At 36.2% G+C, this 24,873-nt stretch overlaps 1 protein-coding gene across 4 annotated transcripts in view; it reads left to right on the top strand.

Moving 5' to 3' along the window:
• The window catches only part of WASHC5 (WASH complex subunit 5), a 28,533-nt gene extending 3,864 nt beyond the window's left edge, over positions 1-24,669 (top strand). For all 4 annotated transcript variants that reach the window (XM_049820906.1, XM_049820921.1, XM_049820915.1 and 1 more), the window contains exons 4-29: positions 1,075-1,159; positions 1,429-1,529; positions 2,462-2,654; positions 4,631-4,783; positions 7,248-7,361; positions 8,487-8,658; positions 9,543-9,670; positions 10,530-10,659; positions 11,808-11,920; positions 12,547-12,713; positions 13,342-13,417; positions 14,125-14,235; positions 14,358-14,498; positions 15,998-16,078; positions 16,765-16,866; positions 17,531-17,710; positions 18,411-18,535; positions 18,952-19,114; positions 19,866-19,968; positions 20,079-20,158; positions 21,172-21,275; positions 21,755-21,884; positions 22,000-22,096; positions 22,433-22,586; positions 22,868-22,955; positions 24,236-24,669. In XM_049820906.1, the coding sequence (XP_049676863.1) occupies positions 1,075-1,159; positions 1,429-1,529; positions 2,462-2,654; positions 4,631-4,783; positions 7,248-7,361; positions 8,487-8,658; positions 9,543-9,670; positions 10,530-10,659; positions 11,808-11,920; positions 12,547-12,713; positions 13,342-13,417; positions 14,125-14,235; positions 14,358-14,498; positions 15,998-16,078; positions 16,765-16,866; positions 17,531-17,710; positions 18,411-18,535; positions 18,952-19,114; positions 19,866-19,968; positions 20,079-20,158; positions 21,172-21,275; positions 21,755-21,884; positions 22,000-22,096; positions 22,433-22,586; positions 22,868-22,955; positions 24,236-24,292 (3,148 nt within the window). In that variant the 3' untranslated portion in view covers positions 24,293-24,669. The remainder of the gene's footprint in view (positions 1-1,074; positions 1,160-1,428; positions 1,530-2,461; positions 2,655-4,630; positions 4,784-7,247; positions 7,362-8,486; positions 8,659-9,542; positions 9,671-10,529; positions 10,660-11,807; positions 11,921-12,546; positions 12,714-13,341; positions 13,418-14,124; positions 14,236-14,357; positions 14,499-15,997; positions 16,079-16,764; positions 16,867-17,530; positions 17,711-18,410; positions 18,536-18,951; positions 19,115-19,865; positions 19,969-20,078; positions 20,159-21,171; positions 21,276-21,754; positions 21,885-21,999; positions 22,097-22,432; positions 22,587-22,867; positions 22,956-24,235) is intronic.
• Positions 24,670-24,873: the final 204 nt, after the last annotated feature.

The raw sequence follows: 24,873 nt of genomic DNA, 5'->3' as shown, positions 1-24,873 counted from the left end.
TCTTAAATCCATGTGGATTTTCTTAGAGACTAGATAGTATTAAAAATGAGAAGCTTTTTCCTTAGAGACCCAATACACTCGCTGTTGAACCATATTCATGTGCACCTGGAAACCTGGTTTGCTGGAATGAACGCTAACTTTTACTCCTACTGTTGCTCACCAGCATAATAAATGACTTGAAAACATTTAACCTCTGTACCTCATTTCCTCAACTGTAAGCTAGAACTAGTTTTTCTTCTTTATCCTAGAGGTTGTCTTGAAGATTTTTGTAATAAAAGGAGACTCCATATTAGTAAACTACGGGTTTTTTGGTCTGGCAAAACAGAATATCAGATAGGGTTTTTTTCTTTAACTTTCATTTGCAGTATTTTCCTGAACTTAATTTTTCAGTGGAGTTGCCATATTCTCAAGTTTGCTACTCTTACCTGTAAAAAACAATATGAAAGATTCATTAAATACTCTAAGGAAAAGTTCCAGAGAATCTTAAGTGTAAGAATTGTTTTTGTTATTGATCTTATATGAAAAGATTCATTAAAAATTAAGTGTTTAACATTACTTATTAGCAAGTAGTGTTACTGGAAAATCCTTTAATAGGAAGAAAACTTCTGTTAATCAAGATGAACATACTCTATTTCTAGCTTTACCTTCCAAATTGCAACTGAGATAAATTTATGTATTTCCAGGAGATATTTTTGAGGTAACTTGAAAATAACAGTTTTAATAAATTTTGGAGTAGGAGCCTTCTCAGCACTCTCTTCTCAGGCTGTTAGCCATCCATAAGAAGATTAAAAGAATGTTAGCTGTAAGTTAGAGAGTATCCTCTGGTGTATTTCACATACACCATCAGGATATGGCAGGTGGCTTTTGCCAACTGGTTGGCTCTAGCTAGGAGTTTTAGCTTCTCATTTCATAGCAGAGCATCTCTTCTTTATCTGAAAAACTCAATGCTGCTTGTACTAGGGAAATGTCCTGATGTGACTGTTGACTTCCAGAGAAAATTGGCGAATTGAGTTCTGAGGACATGCAATTTGAGAGCAAAATAGTCAATGACCAACTCTTTGTTATGATCCCTAGATATTTAGATGACCTCAATGAAGGAATTTACATTCAGCAAACATTAGAAACGGTCCTCCTTAATGAAGATGGAAAACAGCTTCTAGTAAGTATTGAACAGTTCTGTAATAGTAGAAAATGAACTAACTAATTTAGTGCCAAACTAGACAAAGATTTAAATTTACTGAATGTGTGGAAATGCTATGACTCGTTTTTAGGAGGACAAAGACCAAAAATGTACAGCCTGCCATTTTTCATGTTGTATTGACTATGTAGTTGATGTTGGGTTAGTTTGCCAGTATGTTTGTCTTTATGTGTAACTACAAAATTGTATTTATGTGATTTCTTCCCTTAATTTTTCCTTTTTCTAAACAGTGTGAAGCGCTCTATTTATATGGAGTCATGCTACTGGTCATTGACCAGAAGATTGAAGGAGAAGTCAGAGAAAGAATGTTGGTTTCCTACTACAGATACAGGTAATGTATATTGGTTTTCAGAAGCACTCGAGGCTGAAAGGATGTACCATGCAGTATATTCAGTTACCTACATTATTGAATTAAGATAAATGGAAATATCAGCAACTTTCTGACTGTCTACAGATAGAGTCTGTAATTCTGCAGAGCTTTCTGCATGTTGACAGAACTCCTTGCATTAGCTGGTTTTCCAGGTCTAGCTGCAAAACTGGAGCAACAGATTTTTCATGCTGTCACAGTAGAAATTTGAAGTCTGCTGACAAATAAACTTTCAGCTAAAGTTTCAATGTTGCAAGTACCAGCTATGAAAGTATCACAGGTTCCCAAATGTGTGAGAAATCTTGGTGAAAAGTCACGAGTATCTAGATGACAAAGGTATTGCCTCTTGTAGTTTCAGTGCTTGATTAGTCAAATCAATAATGAGTTTCCAGGGTAGGTTGACAGCATCATGACAGTATGACAGTTAGGGTCTCAAAGGGTATCAGTGCAAATCCTTTCACACATACAAAAAAGGAGGTATCCTGTTTTTATGCTTCTTTGACTATGTTTATGCCTCTCAGTATATAATGAGAGAGAATTCCTTAACTCTGGAATGCAGAAGTGGATCAACAAGGGGAATTCAGAAAGGGGAGGAGAAAAGAAATAGAAAAACAACAGACCAAAACTCCTCTGAATATAAAGCTACTTGTTTCTGTTCCTGTATAAAGTTCATTTTTCTGTTTGTGCTTTGTTTGCTTATCTGGGATTCCAGTATGGACATTTATCAGTGTCCTCCTATAATAGGAGGAACATTATATTAATGGAATAAACAGCCAGAAATCTCCCAGATCTTAGTATCTGCTCATTTTCTTGGAGAAAAGGCATGGTTACAAGGTGGGGAAGAAGAGGAAATAGGTCATACAGCTCAATTTTTGTTCCTTTCTTTTGTAAAACAGTGCAGCCCGATCCTCTGCCGATTCCAATTTAGATGATATCTGTAAATTGCTTCGAAGCACTGGATACTCAAGCCAACCTGGAGCTAAAAGACCTCCAAACTACCCCGAGAGTTACTTCAGCAGGGTACCCATAAGTGAAACATTCATTAGCATGGTTATTGGCCGCTTACGGTCAGATGACATTTATAACCAGGTAAGTTACTATGAGATAAGAGGGATCTAAAACTGAATATAAAATGGTTTCTCAGATTAGTTACTCGACCATGAAGCCCAGAAAAAAATAAATCACAGAATCGTGGAGGTTGGAAGGGACCTCTTGAGATCACAAAGTCCAGCCCCCTGGCTCAAGCAGGGTCAGCTAGAGCAGATTGCCCAGGACCATGTCCAGTTGGGTTTTAAGTATCTCCAGAGGTGCTGACTGCAGAACCTCTCTGGGCAACCTGCTCCAGTGTTTGGCCAATCTCACAGTAACGAAACATTTTTTATTTAATGTCTTTAAATCATAAATGATTGCTCACTCTCAATAACTCTTAATTCATTCAGAGATTCCCATTCTTTTAGTTACTGCAAAGAGATTCATCATCCATTAGTAGACAATGTGTTTAAAAAGGAACACTATTATTGCAGTTCTTGACTATGACAATTGTATTAATAAAACAAAAATTGAAGCAAGGTATGAATAATGGCTACTGTATTTACAGTCTTTTCTAATATGACTTCTTTGAGAGATCTTTAACAAGGCACTTGCTTTTGAGCAGGTTTCAGTCTTAAGCATGGACAAGTGATCTTATTTCTGTAATTATTGGCACACTTTTAGTGAATCCTGGAAAACTGAAGCAGTTTGTAGATGCCAGAAAACCAGTATTGGAAGATTAATGAACAATTGTAAGAAATAAATAAAGGCTTAAAACTTTAGGCACGAGTAATAATTGAAAAGTAGGGACCTTATCGAAAACCCTTTCATACAATTGACAGATATATTAACCTTCAACAGGGAAAAATTGTCTTTTCAGTATTGTACTGTAAGAATTTTTTAAGTTGTGCAGAATTCTAGAAAGCAAAAAAAGAACTTAGCAAGTTGTGAAAAAAGCCTATTTTATGACATAATCTATGTCTCTGATAGGAAACTGTAAAGTCTTTGTGAGACTATGCTCTTGTAAAGTATTTAACCTAGAAATCTTAAATCAGCTGGTATGTTGTATCAAAATTACTTTTCCTCTTTTTCATAGAATATTGTTGGTTTATTGCCTTTGCATTAAAATAGTATTACAATTCATTAATTTTATTTTGTAATGCTTACAGTTGATAATGGAAAACATTAATGTTTCTATACAAAGCATGATTATAACCTATGTACTTTTTCCAAATGTAGTACAAAAAGTAGGGTAGAAATCTTCAGCTCAATCCAAACTGAATACAGCCTGTTTTACTAAATAAGGTTATGTCTGAGGTATTAGCTCCTTTGCTACTTGCAGCTTATTCTTGATGGCAGTGCACAGAAGCCTCCTGATTTTTCTTACTAGTCTGCACACTTAACCTAATAAAATAACCAAACAAAATTAAAGAAAAATAGAATGTTATTAAATAAAAGCAGAGAACCGTTTTCCTAACAACAAATCATTATGCCTTGTTGAATATTATTTTGATACCAACTTTTTTTTGTTGAAGGTCTTTTAATATATTATCCTATGTATTTTTTTAAATGAAAGTTCAGTTGATAATTTGAATCTTCTTGATCTTGCTCGTACATGGCATTGGTGAATAATTAAATTACCTGCATCCTAATTGCCTATTACTTCAGTTAAATGAATACTTGTTTCTGTCTGAGAAGAACTAAACATACCCAGTTGCTATGAAATACTTATTTCTAACTTTGCTCCTTTCAACCCTTCGTAAGCTCTTTGTTCATCCCTCCTTTGACTCATTTACAGCATAGTAATGTCTTACTATATCCTGTTAAAGTTAGCAGACATTTACACAGTCAACTTTTATATTCTGTGAAATATATCTGGTAAATATGCTGCATGTGTAAGCATGTCCAGCTTACCCACATATCTTCCTTGCCTCCTATTATCTATATACTATACTTTTTATTGTGCCCCATAATCTTTGCAAGTGGTTTATGTTGCATTATATTATGTTCAATTTTGGTTTGTTCCTTTTTCCTAGGTTTCGGCATATCCATTACCAGAACACCGCAGCACTGCCCTGGCTACTCAGGCTGCTATGCTCTATGTGATACTGTATTTTGACCCTTCTATTCTTCACACTCAACAAGCGAAAATGAGAGAGATCGTGGATAAATACTTTCCAGATAATTGGGTAAAAAAAAATTATGTTTTAAAACTGTTCCCTGGATTTAATGTTATAGGAACAATTTACTTTCCTTTTAGTGTGCATTATAGAAAACTTGTCATAAAACTAGAATAGGTTCTTCTCTGGGGAAATTTTACTTTGTTCAGAATGAAGTGGTCTGAGTCACACCTTCTGGATAAGTGTGGAAAACTATCCTTTGACAATATCAGTTATTGTCTAAAAATCAACCACTCTGATACCATCATGGTAAAGTGAATCCTAGAAAAGTGTAGGCTGGAAGGTAATATAGGCATCTTCTTGTCCAGCCTTTTCCTCAAAGCAGGGCTAGCTTCAAATTTTAAATAAGGTTGCTTGGGCCTTTGCCAGTTGTTTTGAAAATACCTAAAATGAAGATCTACAGCCTCTGTGGGCACCTGTGGCTGTGCTTAATCACTCTCATTGTGAAGAATTTCTTCCTTCTGTACAATTGGAATTTCCCTTGTTGTAGCTTGTGACTGTTGCCTCTTGTCTTTTCACTGTGCACCTCTGAGATGGGTCTGGCTCTGTCTTATTCATAACTTCCCTTTAGGTAGTGGAATACCTCAGTCAGATCCCATAGTCTTCTTTCCTCCAGCTTAAGCAAACCCAACTCCCTCAGCCTCCACTTTCGTAGTGGGTCCCTGTAAGTGTCTTAGTGACCTCCTATTTGATTTGTTCCAGTTCATCCATGTCTGTCTCATACTGAGGAGCCCACATCTGGACACGTTACTCTAAATGGAACTTCATGAGGGCTGACTAGATGGAAATAATCACTTCCCTCAATCTGCTGGCTACAGTATGGCCAACATAGCCTAGTGTATGATTACTCTTTGTTGTCATAAGGCTGCATGTCTGATTCATGTTCAGTTTGTCCACCAGGTCGCTTAGGTCCTTTTCTGCATAGTTGTTACATAAGCAGTGAATTCCCAGATTGTGCTGTTGCAAGGGTTTGGTTTTGTCCTAAGTAACAGGACCTTGTATTTGTCATTACGTGGTTTCTGCTGGTGAATTCTACCAGCTTGTCAAGGACGATCTGGATGACAGCCTTGCTCTCCAAGAAGTGCCCCCACACTGATGTTACTTGAGAACTTGTTTAAGGATTCATTCCATGCCATTGTCCAAATAACTCAGAAGCAAAACCTGTCACTCTGTGCAATTCTATAGACCTTTTCAGATGCAGTGATGAAAATGGAATTACTGTATGTCTCAGTGTTGAGCTTTAGGGTTTCCACCCAGAAGCCCTTGTCTGCAAAAAATGCTACTGAAATAGGCCGGCATGTAGCAATAGAGTCCCCAGGTAGTCTATATCAAAGGGAATCAGACTTAACAAAGAAATTATAAAATAATTTGTGTGTATCTATTGGTTTCAAGTTGTATTCTTCTGTACCATAAGAACAACAGTGAGGAAAGGAGGGAAGAAACTGTAATAGCTGCTTATTTTAATAGACATGAGAACCCATCAGTTTCTGAAAAACTGCAAGCTTATTTTAGAAATGAGAACTTGACATTGTGAATTTTTGATTATGCCAGCATTTTTATTCTCTTGAGTTCATAGTGCAAACTGTTCTTTTAACACAACACCTATCTTCTTGTGATCAGGTATGGATGAGTTAGCTGCATCATACAGAATACTTGACTCTTAGGCTGGTTTCAAATGATTGTTAGCAGTTGAAGTGTAGCCTTTTGAGGAGCTGTGCTCTGCAGGAAATAATGAGCTTCACTTCAATAATATGAGAGGGATCCTCATATCAGCAGACCATTTGCCTTTACTGGCTTCCTTTCTGACACTGTCAGAAGAGCTCAAAGGCTGACAGTGTCCCCCTAGATGTGATCACTCCTGGATGGAGGAATATTGGAGCAATAGTGTGACAAAGCTCATAATGCCACAGCTCTGTATATCCTCCATCTGTCAGTAAGCGAAGGCTTCCATTTTTAATCAAGTATCTTACAAATGCTTGTAAGTCAACCACAATTCTGTATTTTTAATTACATTTAAACTTGGGCTAGAGGTCTGAAATCAGTTCTTCTTTGCTCCTTAAAAATCACAGCGTGGAATCATAATTTCTTTTTCTGTGTTCACCATAGAAGATGCATTACATTTCAGTTTGGTCCTTTGGGCATTCTCAGAGTAGGATTCATTCAGATCATTTTTTCCCCACTGTCATAGTCGTTTCCCCAGTTGCTTTCATCAGTCTTCTGCATAGCATCATGGAAATGAAAAAGTCATAAATTCATAGGGGAAAAAATAGAGGCCAAGGATCATACATAGCCTTTTATTTCAAAGTCATCTTAGTCCTCGATTTCCAAAGGTGGTGGAGCAAAAAGTACAGCTGCAAAAAAAATTTAGTTATATTTATACCCACAGCATATCACTTTCTACTCATATTGCTAAAAGTATGTCTTTTTCTTAATAAAAATACCAACGCAACTTGTTTTCTGCTTCCAATCTTAGGTTATTAGCATTTACATGGGAATCGCTGTAAATCTAGCAGAAGCATGGGAACCATACAAAGCTGCTAAAACTGCCCTCAACTACACACTGGATCTTTCAAATGTCAAAGAGCAGGTATATAAACCAGAGTTAAGTATTTTTAGCAAGATTCAAGCTGTGTGGGCATCTCAAGTATATTATATGACATCAATAATGCATGGGTCTTTTTTTTCTTGCACACAATTCTTTGCATTACATTCAAGTACAATACTTTGAATACATCACTTTGTACATGACTTTGAGTTAAAGATACTTCAAAGCTTCAAAATCTGGTCTTCACAGCACTGCTTGTTTCACTTCCTCTTGCAGTGTTTGTTTCTCGTAAAAGTTTCAGGGTTGTGACTTAACTGAATAGATGCTAGCAGTCATCGCCATTTTGTTCATTATTGGGGTGTCTTAAGCTGACTGTAGTGTTTGGTCTTTCATAGATAACAGGTTTGGAACTTACACATTTATGCTGATGGAGTGTCGCACTCAGTTTTAAATGGGGCCTCCCAAATTAAATAAACGATAATCTGGAAAAAGCATCTGACTTGAATGATAGCGGAATGCTGTGTGATACAATTCAGTTAGTTCTTTTTATGTGAAATCTTTTTTTTCCCTGCCTAAAAACCAGTGGGTAGTATTGCGTTGGTTGATTGTTTGCACAATCAACAAATCAGTTGACTGATGATAACTAAATGCCTCCTTAGAATCTGACCCTAATGTTCAGGAAAGAACACACAGAAGTGTCTAATTAGGAGAACCGTACTATAGATGTCCAGTAAACTTAGGGAATACGAGCAGACATTTTTCCTTACTCTTTAGGGAAGAAGTTCACTAAGTAGAACTGACATTTAGTGCATAACAAGTATTTCCATTCTGGAATAGATTTTTGTTGTCGTTATTCCTCATTAGGCAATAAGGAATGATTTTTAGGAATGATTTCTAGAGAGTACATAAGTGAATACAGGAAGTTAACAACTCTGCATTTTTGAAACATTATGCTTCCTATGTAGGCTCTTTGCTTTAAAATTCAGCTTGCATCCTTTGTCATGCAGTTGCAGTGTCTGATATTGCCTACTAGTAATGATAATAATTTTTATAGCACTATTTTGATCCATGTGACCTTTAAGTTCTTGGGAAGCCATAGTCACGTTGTACATGATGTATTCCATTTGAGGCAAGGATTATATAAATGCAAGCTTTGTATATTCTAAGGCAAGCAGATACGCTGCAGTCACTGAGCGAGTGCACACTCAAGTGCAACAGTTTCTCAAAGAGGGCTGTCTAAGGGAAGAGCTGGTGCTGGACAATATTCCCAAGCTGCTGAATTGCCTGCGAGACTGCAATGTAGCAATCCGCTGGCTGGTGCTTCACACTGCAGATACAGGTAAGCCTTCATGCTAGGCTTGTAGTACAGAGCTGTCAATCCCGCTATACCAGTGCTTCATGTTGCATCCCGAGGGAAGCTCAGTGTGTGCTGCTGTTGAAGTCAGCAGGGTTTCACCTACTGTTTGCAATAGATTGTTGAGCTGTTCTTTTGCTAACAGTCTTCTAAAGTCTTTGGCTGAAACGGCACATGTGCATTTCCTTAATTCTTGCAAGCTAGACACAGATATAAAAAGTAGCGTGAGAAGTCATGATCCTGTTGAATAATACTCTGCAGGGGAAGTCTGGGAACTGTATCTTTTTCTGCCTTATCACTTAAAGCATCATTCTGAAAGTTTTACCTAGCACCAAAAGGAAAGCAGTAGCCAACTTTTTAGTATCTTAGTAATTAATAGTTTAAAACTAAGGGTTTTATTCTGTTGAACTGAAATCCAACTGAAACTGTTGACTAATGTCTCTTGACATGAGTTTGGGTCTGTAAACTTACCTATTTAGACATTCTCTCGGTTGAATGTTTCTGCTGTCTTTGGGGCTTCTTGGTATGTGAGAGGGTTTCTGTTATACCTCCATGCGTTTTCTGTAATGTTTTCAGAAATGTTGATCTCTGGGCTTCTCATCAGGTGTACTAAATTCATATTTAGTTTACAGAAGCCAGCAGAAGAGTTTTAAGAAGGCTGAAGCACCACAGAAAACTTAATTATTTCCACTTCTAAGGAAGCGTTGTACAAGGGTGGTGAGACCCATGTAAATGGAGAACAAGTGGGGACTTACATACCAGAGCAAAATGGTTTTGCTTTCAAGCTATTAATAAGAGTCTATTTACAAAGATTGAAAAGCTTGGCCAAATTCTGTAACAGTGTAGAAATGTTGTCTTTCCATTTTCAGCTTGTGATCCAAATAACAAACGTCTCCGCCAGATAAAGGATCAAATTCTAACAGACTCAAGGTACAATCCCAGGATCCTTTTCCAGCTGCTTCTGGATACAGCTCAATTTGAATTTATTTTGAAAGAGGTAACGTGCTGCTGCCTTCTTCAACATTTTCCCCTGAATGGCAGAACAGAACTGAAGACGTGTATAGTAGTGGCACATTTATCACACAGTCCACTTACATAAAGAACAATTATTTTGATTTGTTAATTGTGAGTTTTGTAAAGAAGATTACAAACTACTATTGCTTGGAAGTGACTTTTGCACTCTTGCCAATAATTGGCAGGTTTTGTTCTTTACCCACCGTGTTTATATTTACTCAGAATTTTGCATAAACATCCTGATAACAGGCATAATAGAATCTGTTGAGCAAGCTGCACAAGTTTTTATCCTGCCATACTTCTCTTTTTCAGGCTTTCTTTTAAACAGAAATTAAAGCCTATGTAAGTTGAGGATGAGCTGCTAAGAAAACTCTTACACCTATATACGAAGTTCTGCCATTTCTAAAAGATTCCCCATTAATACTCTGGTACTAACCTGCTAGAATATATAAGAGCATGCTTAACTTCATGTACATGCTTTTTTGAATTGGGGTTCTCTGCATAGGCTGAGAGGACTATGCGAAGTGTAAGTCAACATTAGACCAGAGTCTTCTAGGATCTCTAAGCTAAAAAAGTTACTGGATATTTTTATAAGTGACTAAAAATCAGTAATATCTGCATTGTACTGTTTTTTAAAATTCAGTTAGTTTCTATTACTGTATGTCCATCACACTGGCTGTATTTCTTAATGTTTTTAATTTTGTATTTAATATTCTGGCAAGATCTTGAAGTTATGTAGTAATCGCTGTAAGTCGGTTCCATCTGTTTTCAGTATTTTATTTCATCTGTTGTAATATGCCTTCTTGCCAGTTTTGTAAACCAAATGCTTCATTTTTCAACAGATGTTCAAGCAGATGCTGTCAGAAAAACAAACAAAATGGGAGAACTATAAAAAAGAGGGATCTGAAAGGATGACTGAGCTTGCTGACGTCTTCTCAGGAGTTAAACCTCTTACTAGAGTGGAGAAAAATGGTAATTAATGAAAACTAAACTGGGGGGGGGATAATTTTGTTTTTTATTTCTAAGCTGATACCAAAGAAAATACATGATGCTAATACTGATAATAAGAAAAATTTTCACGTCCCTCAGCTGGCACAGAGGTCTCTTACATGCTGTCTTGTTTAGGTTTTCCGCATATATTCCATGTAAGCCATATTTAGGTACCTAATATTTAGATGGCTGCATTTTTTTTAAATATTTTTTATCACTTAATTTAGATATGCCAGGTAAGACTATGAAATGCCAGTTCACTTTTCTGTGTAGAATGGACATCACATTACTGTGTTCTATGTACAAAGGAGTCACATTACTGTGTTCTATGTACAAAGGAGTACGAAGATCATGCCCATTAAATAAGGGGGTGGTTTAACCTCTCCTCTCGTTTTTTCCCTAGTTGTAAACTGGATTTCTGTTGTATCGGCATCTTTTCAAACCTTCTTTTACTTCTCTTCTGCACTGAGTGGTATTTTTCTGATTCTCCAAGTTGTCCAAGGACTTAAAAGCAATGAATCTATTTCTTTCCAAATTTCTTGCTCTGTTTTTTGAAACATTTCCTTTCCCCCACCCCACCCCTCTTGAACTAGCATAAGAATAAGAATTGTAAATCACTCTCTCATTTGATCAGGAACACTGCATAAAGTGTCAATATAAGGGCAACATTTGTGATTGATCCAAAACAACAAAACTTAGAATACAGGCAATTTTCTCACTTGCTTCCAATTAAAAGCAGAATTACCTTACTGAAATATTTCCTTTTATCTTTTTCAGGTCAGCAAACTTCTAGCTAAAACATAGAAATTGCAACTGCAAAGGCAATTAACATTGTAAAACACAAATTTATGATTTAAAGGGCTTTATCATCCTTGTGTAGATTTTATAATGCCCATTTGTGTTGGTAGTTGGTTTTTTTTAATGTTGTATGTGAAACTTAGTTGAGCATTTGCTTCTTTACAAGTCTACATGCTGAAAGACTAGAGTTTTAAGGGTAAGATGAAGACGTTTTAAATAATCTCCTACATGTATAGCATCGAATATTTATTTTTTTTTTACTAGCAAGTACCCTGTCTTTGTTGCTTACTGTACATGCAAAGATTTGATTAATTTTTCTTGTTCTTACATAGAAAATCTTCAGGCTTGGTTCAGAGAAATCTCCAAGCAAATAATGTCTCTAAACTATGATGATTCCACTGCAGCAGGCAGAAAAACTGTGCAGCTAATACAGGCACTAGAGGAGGTATGGCAAATAATTTTTGAGATAAATGACCTTGTCCTTTTGAAAAATAGTGCTTGATACACATGCACCAACTTCCGATAGATGAGTTAAAAAAACAGACCTGCATTTTAACAACTGTTTAAGTCTGTAGATCTTTGCAGTTTTATATATAAGTCAGCAGGACTTGCTTATAGACCTTGTGATTGTAAAATAAGGGATATAGCATGAAACATAATGCCACCTGCACCTGAGGATTAGTAGGGGTTTTTTTAAGAAATTAATTCAGTATTAAATGTTATTTGGCAACATTACTCATTTTATTAGAAATTCTGAAAATAAATTCATTTGAAACTAGAAAGAATAATTTGAAAGGCAAAATAAAAATATCTGTATTTGTTATGTATGCATGTCTTCTACTTCCAGGGTATAAAAGAATACTCAATATGGTGTTTCACACTCCAACTCTTTGAGTAACTTTGTGAAATTTATTATTTAATCCATTCTAAAGTAGGCTAGTATTTGTTAAGTGTCTTACTGTAATAATATCCTGAAGAAATGTCAGTTTACTGATTCTACTTGTATTGCTGTCCTTAAAGATGAACAGAAAAAAAGGAGTTGTTTTATGTGCTTGGTTTGTTTAAATATAGGTCCAAGAGTTTCACCAGCTGGAAACTAACCTGCAAGTTTGCCAGTTTCTGGCTGACACCCGCAAATTTCTCCATCAGATGATCCGAACTATCAACATTAAAGAAGAGGTCTTGATCACCATGCAGATAGTTGGTGATCTTTCTTATGCTTGGCAACTAATTGACAGGTATCTGAGCAGGAGCTTTTTCTTCTAAGTCAGTCATCATTTGCGAAACTTGTGGGAAATAACATGCATAAATATTAATACCATAAAATTTCCAATTTAAAACCAGCCTTGTTCTGTGAGTTGTTGAGTATATTTAACCCTAATCAACTCAAACAAGAATTAACAGTCATCTTTGTTATGTTGTTAGCTGCAGGTTAAGTGATACTCTAACTTTTTGCTCTCTATCCTGTTCTAAATATAACAATTTTAATAAGCTTCTGTCTCCAGCCTTAGTCTAGTTAAGTGTTCTCCAAAATACTGGAGTTCCTATTTCAACCAGAAGAAATAATAAAAGACAAATGTTAGAGAACTCATTTTCCATGGTGTGATTTTGCTGAGCTGCTACTTCATTGCCTTGGCCATTAACACTCCCTGAAGCCCTCTTCTTTTGCCCCACCTACGCCTTTATCTTACAGGGGGTTTTTTGAGCCAATATCTCTTCAGCTCAAAATTCTCCTCTAGTGAAGTTCTTTAGCGATCTCCTGTGCTCTTTTTAGATTACACTGGTGCTGGTGACATGTGATTTAAGAGTTTAAAATAGGAGTTTCAGGGGAAGAAGTTGATTTGTTTTATTTGTTTCCTACCCCAGCTTTACATCTATTATGCAGGAAAGCATAAGAGTCAGTCCTTCTATGGTAACTAAACTCAGAGCCACTTTCCTAAAGGTAAGTATGAACAACGGTGAAGGTACTTGAACACTGCAGGTCAACCAAAGCATTTGTTAAATAGGCCTTAAGGCTGTGAAGTCACAGAAGGGTCAAAACTTCCTTTTTCCAACATTTTCTATATCTGGGTTTTTTAGACTGTATTAAATTAACCCAAGGTTAGTTTTAAAGAAAATAAAACCAAGTTATGCATGTTTTTTTATGCAACCAGTTATATTACTGCTGTTAGGCAAATAAGTCTCATCATCCAGCTTCTACTCATTACAGTTATTTGCTGGAGACGTTGGTGCATAGATGGGATCCCCTGCATATGTATTGGAGGAGGCTGAAGGAAATACAAAAGTTATGTTGGCTATGCCCTTTGTCTGTCATGAAGATCTGGCATCAAATGAAAATATGTTCTGTAGAAATAAGAGTGCAAAATAGCATGGGAGGGAGTGTAAAATTACAATGAAAAAAATATCTTGTGCAGCTGCTAAGATTTAAAAAAAAATAGTAAGGGGAATGTAGCATTATAGGCTGTTGGACTTTTTTTGACTTCTAACATTTTTTTTTTTCTTTTGGCAAACCTGATGTAGTAACACTGCTCTTTAGGAAGAATCTAGTGGTTTGAGTTGTAGGTTAAGAGCCTGAGCAGGAGAGATCAAGCATGTAATTTACATTAGAAAAACAGACATGTGAAGTTAGAATGTTAACTTTATTTCTAGCTTGCTTCTGCACTTGACTTGCCACTTCTCCGCATCAATCAAGCAAACAGCCCTGATCTTCTCAGTGTATCACAGTATTATTCGGGCGAGTTGGTTTCCTATGTAAGAAAGGTAGGCATTTGAAAAGGTGTGATTGTCTTGTTCTCTAATTACTTTCTCTTAATTGAAGATTTTGTTGTTTTTTTTTAATGAGAATATACTGACTGTGCTTGTTTCTTCTCTCATTTACAAAGGTTTTACAGATAATTCCAGAAAGCATGTTTACATCTCTTCTCAAAATTATAAAGCTTCAGACTCATGATATTATTGAAGTGCCCACTCGCCTTGATAAAGACAAACTACGAGATTATGCTCAGCTTGGACCACGATACGAGGTGCAGTTAAGAATAGGGAATTCTGAAAAAGAATATGTTATAGGTGGCCAACTCCAGCCTAAATTAAAATAGGTACAGCTCCATAGAGTTATACTTCAACAGTGAAGTTGGATTTGTTGACTGAGTAAGAATTAAAATTGACTAGTGTTATCATAAGTATATCTTAGGTTTCCTGAGGACAGATGAGTAACTTTTGCTCTTCTGTTGGTAAAAGTTTGAACTTCTGATCTTGTAGAAAAGGGAAGGAAAACTAAATATATTTATAAATGAGGGTAAAGATTTTTGGATTTATTTAGGTAGAGAGGAAAAAAAAAACCAAACTAAAAACCCAAGTCTGAAATGAAGCTCTCCACTTTTGGAATGCTTGTTCCAGGAGAAGAAGGTTGAAGGCTGAATAAGTCAGCATGGTTAAGCTTTTTGCTGCCCTCAAATGTGAAGACAGGATGGAGGCATGTTGGTTTGATCAGATAAAGCTGCTATTGCTCATTGGCTTTTTGTATGGGTTTTTTTCTTCTGCACTGTTATAAAGTCTGGAAGAGTGAGCAAACACTAAAATTACTTGAGTTTATTTTGAATAGAGAAAGATGAGCAGCAAAAACCTGAGTAGACCAGTAACTCTTTCCCTCAAAGAATGCATCTTTGATCTCTCCAATTATCAGTTAAGATGCCAGCTTTTTCCAGCAGTTTTTGCCAAAGTCCTTTCTTGTTAGGAGTTTTATACAAACAGGCTGTGGTCTCTGATTAAGCTGACATTCAGACCTAAACACTAGGTTTAGACTCCCTCATTAAACTTTGTAAAGACAGTTTATTGGGGGGGGGGGGGGGGGGGGGGGGGGGGAGGCAGGGAGGCAGGGGTGGAGGAGGAGGCAGTATTCACTAATATTTATTTTATTTTGAGGAGGTAGAGGGGAAACTAATCATCTCACACAAAAGCTTTTCACTTTTGATTTCTGTAGAATCATGTCTGAGCTATGTTGTTTCTGTTCTATGTTGTAAATGTCTTAAAGGCAAAAGACTGGCTTGTCTGAACTCTGAGCTTAAGGATGCTCACCTAATAATTTAAAACTAAGTGAATGTGCTACTGTATTAAATCAGTGGAAATATTGAAGTGGACTCATTGCTGGCAGCAGGCTTTATTATGAAATAACTACTTCAAGCTTGTCCCTAGCCAGCTCAAAGGTACCAACTTAGGAGTTTTGTCCATGATTTGTACACACGTGATATAGCTGGCTAGGTCTTTCCTCCAATCTCTGTAAAGCCTCTGAGTGTTACCTGTTCTTTCCTACTGGTAACATACCTATATTGATCTAATTAAAAGCAAGATTATTATTGTAGTATAAGTAAGTCTAGAACAAGATGTAAAATTGAAAGTATATCAGTTCAAATTACTTTAATCTAAAATGGGAAGCTACCACTGGGAAAGATGTATACCTTTTTAGTGTAATTATTTTAATCTATTGAATCACTTTAATATATTGTATTTTCTCTTTCTATTGAAGGTTGCCAAGCTAACCCACGCAATTTCAATCTTCACTGAAGGTATCCTCATGATGAAAACTACTTTAGTTGGTATCATCAAGGTAATGTTCCCTTATTCTAGTAGGAAAAAGTAATTCAGTGGCAATTACCACTTTAGCACAGATATTTCAGCACATTAAGCAAGACCTTGAGGAAAGATAAAAAGCCAAGAAAAAATAAGTTTGCATACAAATTTTCAAATGGTGACACCTAACTTGACATTCAGAAAAGAACTGTATTATTTAAGATTGTTAAGAACCCACAGTGCTGATTGTAAATAAATTAATCAGCCTTAATTGGTGCTCTTTGTTGGGTTTTTTTCCTACTGGAAAAATTACTGCAAGCTTTTCTGAAGAGCTGTTTCTTCCATTGGCAAAGACTGCTCTTCCTGCATTAAGATACCTCTCTCAGGACCAGGAGCAAGTATAATTGAAGAAATATACACTTCTTAATGCATACTGGCTTCTTATAATTGTACAACATTCTCAATGGATCATTAACACAGATTGAATACGGGAACTGCAGACCTTTGCCATTCAGCTTAAAGGAACTGCTTATTATCTAGTACAAGTGTTCAAATATTTATTCTTTGGACAAGCACTGGCGGGAAAGTTCATCTGTTAGCAGTGCTTTCCAATTCGTCATAAGTACTTAGTATCTTTCCTGGTACAAACGAAATACTTGGGTTTTGTTTTTTGGTTTCTTTATACCTTTCTGATTTTAAGAAAAAAATGTTTCTTCAACTTAGGTGGACCCAAAACAGTTACTAGAGGATGGAATAAGGAAGGAGCTAGTAAAACGGGTAGCTCTAGCTCTTCACAGGGGACTCATCTTTAATCCTAGAGCCAAGGTGTGTAACAGCTTGATTTTTTTTTTTTTTTTTTTTTTTTTTTTATGTATCTTGGGTTTGCTGGGACCTCTTTTATTATAGTACCTTCTAGGAAATAATTCATTCTTTTCTGTACAGATTTTCTTTTTGCAAAAAAGAACACTTTTTTAAATCAAAGGTTATTTGGAATGCCTTATTTGATGTTAAAATGAGTTTATAAACTGCTAAGAGTACACAGAATTCAAAAACATATTTTTATTCTATTGCCAAGTGTCCTGTCAATTCTGACTTCACAGTTCTGTCTTTGTCTGTGATGACTGATGACAACACATGATATGTATAAGCCACGTAAACATAGAAAGGCAGTGATAGAATAAGGAGAGTGACTCCTTGTTTTGATCCTGTCCAGATTCTTGAGTCTCTCAGATCAGTCAGTAGTACCACTGAAGCCTAAAATAGACATTAAAAGCAGGAGGAAAAAATATTTAGTAAGAAGAATTACTTCAGGTATCAAACAACCTTTGATAAATTTCACAGTGCTTTTCAGTTTTGGCTGGAGCATAGTGAAATCTTTTGTGTAAAGGCATTTAGAAGCCTTATATGTTTTCTTTGCATTCTACCTGTTCACAGTTTTGGGTTTATCTTGGTTTTTTGTTTTTGTTTTGTGTTTTTTTTTCATCTGTAGCCAAGCGAACTGATGCCCAAACTGAAAGAAATGGCAGCTACAATGGATGGGTTCCATCGATCATTTGAATATATCCAGGATTATGTCAACATATATGGTTTAAAAATTTGGCAAGAGGAAGTGTCTCGTATTATTAACTACAATGTGGAACAAGAGTGCAATAACTTCTTAAGAACAAAGGTGCTAGTCAAAACCAAGAATGAGTAAAAAGATGATAAATGTCTTAATATTTGGATGTTAAAGCTTGTGACTGATGGAGCATATGTACCCCACTGTGCACCGTCCATATTGTTGTGACTTAAACTAAATGTGCTAACTACTATGTAAAACATCTGCCTCCAGCTTTTTTCTAAATGATTTCAGCATCCCCACTGCATTAGTTGTACATGAGAAGAGCAAAGTACCCCAGAGTATTTTAGTATCTCTTGCCAGTGAACAATATCCTTCCTCTCTTTCTCAAAGAAAACAGAAAATAATTACTGAATCACAGTAGTCCTCTCTGTATCTATTGTTAGCCATCAGAATGCAGGCTTAGAAAGATTGCAGTAGTTACCAGCTCTTTCTGATATTTCACAAGTGGTAGAGTGAATAGATCTTAAATGTAGCTAACAAAATGGTGGCTAGTCTTACTGCAGAAAGGAGCAGATGGAATTCTCACCAGAAATGTAGGTAGTTCTTTCAACCTCCACACTTATCTTCTGCTTGCTCTTTGTCGTAAGACTCACTCTTTGCTTTATTCTCTATAGTGTTCTGCTGTGTGTAATTTACAATATTGTTTTACAGTGTACTCTTTTTAAATTAAACAAAAAGAATAAAATTTCTAAGCAAATTAAAAACATGCAATGGAACACTGCAAATTACTCTAAAACTTATTTTTCAGATTCAAGACTGGCAAAGCATATACCAGTCTACTCACATTCCCATACCAAAATTCACACCTGTGGATGAATCTGTAACATTTATTGGTCGGCTTTGTAGAGAAATCCTGAGGATCACAGACCCAAAGTAAGTACTCTGTGTCACAAGCTGTATTAAAGCACCATGCATTGGATTGCTCCAATTCCACCATATACAAACAAAGTATACAACAACTAGTTTTTCCTTAGCTGTCTAGATCTTTATCTAAAGATCTTTAGATCTTTATCTAAAACCAAATTTACACAATCCATCCTATGCATTTCAAAAACTGGTCTAGAAAAGTTGTGATTTTAGTCTAAGGAGGAAAACAGTGTGTTACACAAATAAAGGAGAGGTAAACCAGGAAAGGGTGACAGAATCCTTGTGGAGAGAGGAGTAACTAAACATGACCTGAGATACTTAGCGAGTCTTTTTAATCTCTGCCTGAATAACTCATCACTCAGATTTTCACAGGAACTGTCTGCAACTTGTTCTGAAGTATTTGTTTGTTTATTTTTCCTCAGAATCACATGTTACATTGACCAAATGAACACTTGGTATGATATCAAAACTCATCAGGAAGTAACCAATAGTCGTCTCTTCTCAGAGATCCAAGATACTTTAGGTACCTTTGGTCTCAATGGTTTAGACAGGCTGCTGTGTTTCATGATTGTAAAGGAGCTGCAGGTAATTTTCGAACTTTGGTTTCTCAAGGTCACGATGCTTTTATTGTTTAGTAACTTCTAGTGAAATAAAATATCTGTTAATTTTTTAAATGGTAAATTGAAATCAAAAGCATTTGAAAAATGTGTATTCAAACCCAAAGGTAAGAATTTCAGTTACAGATATAATTATGAAAGTTGGTACTCTTGAATAAATGGTGCTGTGTAACACCAGGTTATGTGTTACATTAAACAGTGGTTTGCAAGGAATGCCTTTTGAAGGTGTAGACTTTGTGTATACTTAAAAGTTGATCTCAGGTCAACTTCTATCTTTCTGCCTAGATATCAACAAAGAATTAGGTTGTTTGTGTCTACCATTAAATAAATAAAGTGTCAATTTCTTGTAATGACTTTTTCACTAATACCTACCTCTATGTGAAACTAATTATTTTTTTACTTTCTGAGAAGAATCCAATCCTAGCCTGGTTAAACATTTTAAGGAAAATAAGTATGGATGAAGACAGTTGTTCCTCAAAAACTGAATTAATAGTTGTCTACAGTGGGTATTACATATTGATGAGGGGGATCTGCTAATTGTCCTAACAGTGATTAGCATAACTCAGAAGAGCACAAAGTCTAACTACAGAATTCCTCAACTCTTCATCTGCGGAAATATTCTTTCTCTGCTGTCAAAAATGTGGCTTTTGTACCACCAAGATTAAGCATAGAGTACATGTGTGAGGATTTTACTTACTTTACTTCTTTCTTCTATTTAGAATTTCCTCAGTATGTTTCAGAAAAATATATTGTGTGACAAGACAGTACAGGATACCTTAAAAGCACTTATGAATGCTGTCAGTCCTCTCAAAGGAATTATAGGTAAGTGCTTACTGGTTAAGATGAAAGCAAGCCATTGTCTTTGTACGCTTGCATTTATTTCTCTTCTTATGTGTTCTGTTTTTAATGCCTCACCCTTTTTCTTTCCTCAGCAAATTCAAACAAGGTTTATTCTGCAGCAATTGCAAAAACTCAGAAGATCTGGACAGCATATTTAGACTCCATAATGAAGGTAGGTTTATGTTACTTAGCGATACACAGAATTCACTTTAGGCTCTAATTATATACTCCAATCTGCTTTTTTTACAATGTTGTATTATGTTGACCTGCAATTCTGTTGAGTGAAGCAGGCCTGGATTTGCAAAAGCTCCTGAGCTTTGTTTGTATGGACAGTTCACACACTCCACAAAGTGCTTGGCGCTGAGATTCATATGTAACAGTTTCCCAAAAATGGAGTTTGGCACTAGAGATCTGATCTGGGAAGACCAAGTTAGTGCTCAGTATCAGGAGCTCTGAGACTCCCCACAGCACCTTGTGAACATAATGTACCTGAGGCTAAAGTTTGGAGCAGTAGCATTTCCTGAACTTGCCTTGTTCACACAGAAGGCAGTCTACCATGCCGAAGATTTAAACAAGTTAGCCCATTAATATGTCTCTTTATCTTGTCTTTATAACAATATTTTGCAACCAGTGTTTTTCAGAGTGATGTGAATGTTTGTTTATGTTACTGAAGAGAAGAGGAATGGTCAGGGAAGGAAGGGGAAGGTTGACTGCAACAAACCTCTCTGATAGTTTTTATCCCTGCCATTGCTGACCCTATGGTCTAGGGATAGGTGGGGAAAAGAGTACAAGCATTTTCACTTGCCAGTGAAAAACAAGCAAGTAGCTGGGGTTTTATACCTGTTACCATTTCAGTGCCCTTTTCACACTGCCTGTATTTGCTACCATGAGCTGTGTGTAAATCTTGAGCGCTGTGACTACTCCTCTCCTTTGACTGCACTGCACAGTTGGGGTCTGTCAGTTCTCACTGCAGGCAGTCTGAATCAGTATGCTGTTACCAAAATGAGGAAGTATTTCCAACCACAGTGTATGTCCCTGCTTTGGGCAGCCCTGCAAAGGCTGTTAGGTGTAATGAGGACTTTGTGTAATCTGTTTAACTGTAAATTGTTTTTCCTTAGTTTAACTTTACTCTTCCTTCATTGTGTTGAGCATAATGCCCCACCCTTTTTTTGTTTGTTTCAACAGGTTGGTCAGATGCAGATTTTAAGACGACAGATTACCAATGAATTGAATTATTCCTGCAGATTTGACTCCAAGCATTTGGCTGCTGCTTTGGAAAATCTCAATAAGTAAGAAGCAAAATGTGCTGAAGAGCTGCATGTATCACTGTGATGTAATTGTTATCAACTTGGCAATCCTTAAAATCTAAATTATGGAAAAATGTGGAGTCTGATTGTATTCAGGTTTTTGTTGATGAATATTTAAATTTGAACGCAACAAAAACATTAAAAATAAATAACTTGGCAAGTAATTTGTGTGAACATGCTAGTGGATGGTGCAGCTTCTAATTCCATTTGGTTATACCTGGATTTGAGGTCATATTTGGATGAGAAGTAAGAACAGAGAAAATGTGTGGTGCTGATTTTGAAACAAATATGATGTTTGTAAAAAGATATTCCAAAAAAAGGTGGTTTAATCTTGCTTGTAACCTTTTACAGGTATTGTGTCTTTGAAGTTTTTACTTTAATATGACATGTGGCATTGTGTAAGATTTATCTGGGGATAATTTAAATATGTATTTAATATAATCAATTTCTTTTCCTTTTAGAGCAATACTGGCTGACATTGAAGCACATTATCAGAACCCATCACTACCTTATCCTAAAGAAGACAACACTCTTTTGTATGAAATCACAGCTTATCTGGAAGCAGCTGGCATTCACAATCCATTAAATAAGGTCAGGCTTACATTCCAATGCTTGGTACATTTGCTTTTTCTATTGTATTGATTATTAACTGAGAAAAAAAAATATGTGGAAGAACTGTGTTCCTCTTCTTTTTCTTTTCCCCCAGATCTACATAACAACAAAATGTCTGCCTTATTTTCCCACCGTCAACTTCCTATTTCTCATTTCCCAGTTTCCAAAACTTCAGTACAACAGAAATTTAGGTATTGTATAAGTTGTTGTTTGTCTAAATCTAATGAAAACCTATGTGAAATTATCTGTAGAGAAGATAGTAAAATTATTTGCATAGAAAATACAATGGACTAGGAAACAGAATCCAAACTCTTGATTTTCTCATTTCATCCTATGCCTTAGTTAATATCATTAAGCTATTTGCTATGGAAGACATGCAGTTGTTACATTAGTTCTTAATTTTTATATGTGGGCAAGCAGAAGGGGAGGCACAGCATTAGAGTATATTATGTAAGTTTGCCTCTGCTATAAAGAATATGTTCTGTTTTATAAACATGTGTTGTTTGGGGTTTTTTTTTTCTGTGCAGGAGTGGTGTGCAAGCGGCCAGCTGATCAGATTGATTGGCTTCCTTTAGTTCTGGGACTCCTTACCCTGTTGAAACAGTTTCACTCAAGATACACAGAACAATTTCTGGCCCTGATTGGTCAGTTTATTCGTTCAACGATGGAACAGTGCACAAGGTATCCATGTTTCACTTTTTCTCTAAGTATCACCTTTGTGAAGAGGGCTTCAGTAGTATTATCACTGCTTCTTCAGTATGTTTTTCTAGCAGAGTATATTTGACATAATAATAACAATATATTTGACTAAATACAAGATTAAAATACTATTTCTTTTTGTAATGGAATCACATGGTACCTAGTGGAAACAGTGTTATTTGAAGGCTGGTGTTTCCATGTAATTTTATCCAAATAACTGATCAGCTAGAAAGCATATGATCTTCATGGTGGTTTAATTTTAGCCAGAAGATACCAGAAATGCCTGCTGATGTAGTGGGTGCCCTCATGTTTCTGGAAGATTACATTCGCTACACAAAGTTACCAAGAAAGGTAAGAAGGAATTCCATGTCTTCTATATGTAGCACTGAGCTGTTCAGAGGAGCTAAATCTTGGTTTATGCTGTGGTTATGTACTAGCAGTTTGATCACGCATATCTACTCTGGAACATGGCATCATCTGTAAACAAATATCCAAAATAATGGACTTGTTAACTTTGTCCAAAAAGCAGTATTGACCTGTTTCAGATATTCTGTGAAAGATTTCCAAAAGGAAAAAGAGATGAAAAATCTGTTACTTGATAAGAATGGGTCATAATGAACTCTTTTACCCTGTACAAACTACAAATTGTGTTACTTGCGTACTTTGAGTAACTATTCCTATACTAATCATGGTATCCTTATGGAAAAATTATTTTCTAGAAAACACAGAGGGGATACAAAATAGAGAAAGGATTTCAGCTTGGTGTGGATTTAAGAAGAGTCTGTTCCATTTAATCTTTGGAGAGCATGTACATTGCTGGGGGGCTTTTGGGAAGAGAAGAAATAAAGTAGAAGTTCTGAGATCTTACAGAATTAAGTAGTAACAAACTTAGCAGTATTCTAAATGCAGGGCAAAATGCTAATTAGGAAGTCTAAATTTTGGTGAAACACCATCTCCGGTCCTTGATTTCCTTCCCTTCCCTTCCTGCCAAAGCATGGCAGACAGCTGCTTTATTTCATGTGCAAGGGAAGTTCTGAAAGTCTGGGCTTGTAGAGAGACTTTATTTTAGGGTTAAATGCAACTTAACTGCATTTGAAGATGATGTATTATTTATATGTGGTATTAAAAGTAAGTCATTATCCTATTTGCTGTAGGCTGTACCTCAATGATTCTTGAATAAGCCATTTCCCAGCTAATACTCACAACTAAAAGAGAGAGAGATTCTTCCAGTTTCTCTCTTCTTTCCAGGCCACACTGCAATGTAGTAGAAGGTCCCCATGTCAGTCCTTCAGCAGATGTATGTGGTACCTGTGCCAGCTTCCACTTCAGCCTAGTGCGATGTAGAGAAACAGCAGTGAGGCCGTCAGCATTCCTCCAGTCTTACACAGTACCTATGGTCCTGGCAATTCCTCACAGCCCAGGGTTTGCCTTACCTGCCTGACATGTTGTTCCTCCCTCCCTTTGTGCACCAAGCAAGAACGCATCCAGGAGCACATCCTACAGCCAGGGTGGTTCAGGTCAATAGTGTTGTCTGCTTGATTCATAGATTAATTGTGCTTGTTAATGGATGAATAGAGAATACAAATGAATAATGAAGAAAACACCTAACTGTGCCTTCCTGTTTACTTTAGGTTGTTGAAGCACATGTGCCTAGCTTCATTTTTGATGAATTCAGAACTGTTCTATGAATATGAAGAAGGACCAAGTCTTTCACCCAAACTTGAAATGGGGAGTTGGGGACTGAGGATGACACAAGTACAGCTTTTCAGAACTCTCTCTTTTCTGTGCTTTAAGGCAGTACCTACAACTATCTCTATGAAATGCAACCATCAGCACTAGTCTATATAATTAACACTTGTTTAAATCTTGGCATGATACGCAATTTGTATCTCATCCAAACAGTGTACATTTTGTACTGCACCTTATAAATGCTGTATGTAATTGTTTATGTATAAATCATTTAGTTTTTTGTTCTGAAGAACTTATTTGTGGAAGTTTGACTTTTGTATCACAAATGAACAATGAAATTGGAAATAAAGGTGTTGGATAGTTTGCCAGGACTGAAGATTCAAAAGTGTTAGAACCATTAGTGAGAATGAATGTGAAAAGGAGGTGTGGTATCCGCCTCTGTACTACAAAAGTTAATTTTCCTCTATAAAGAACAGAAAAATAATTAAATAGCCATAACTGAAAAGTCCTGCCATGCTATTTATAGGCATAAATATTTCTTCCAATGCAACTGTAACATGCCTCATGTTCAGGGCAAGAT

This window comes from Accipiter gentilis, chromosome 2, assembly GCF_929443795.1.
Source record: "Accipiter gentilis chromosome 2, bAccGen1.1, whole genome shotgun sequence".
NCBI classification, from domain to species: Eukaryota; Metazoa; Chordata; class Aves; order Accipitriformes; family Accipitridae; genus Astur; species Astur gentilis.
Note: the sequence above shows the minus strand (reverse complement) of the source record. Positions and strands in the feature narration are given on the sequence as shown.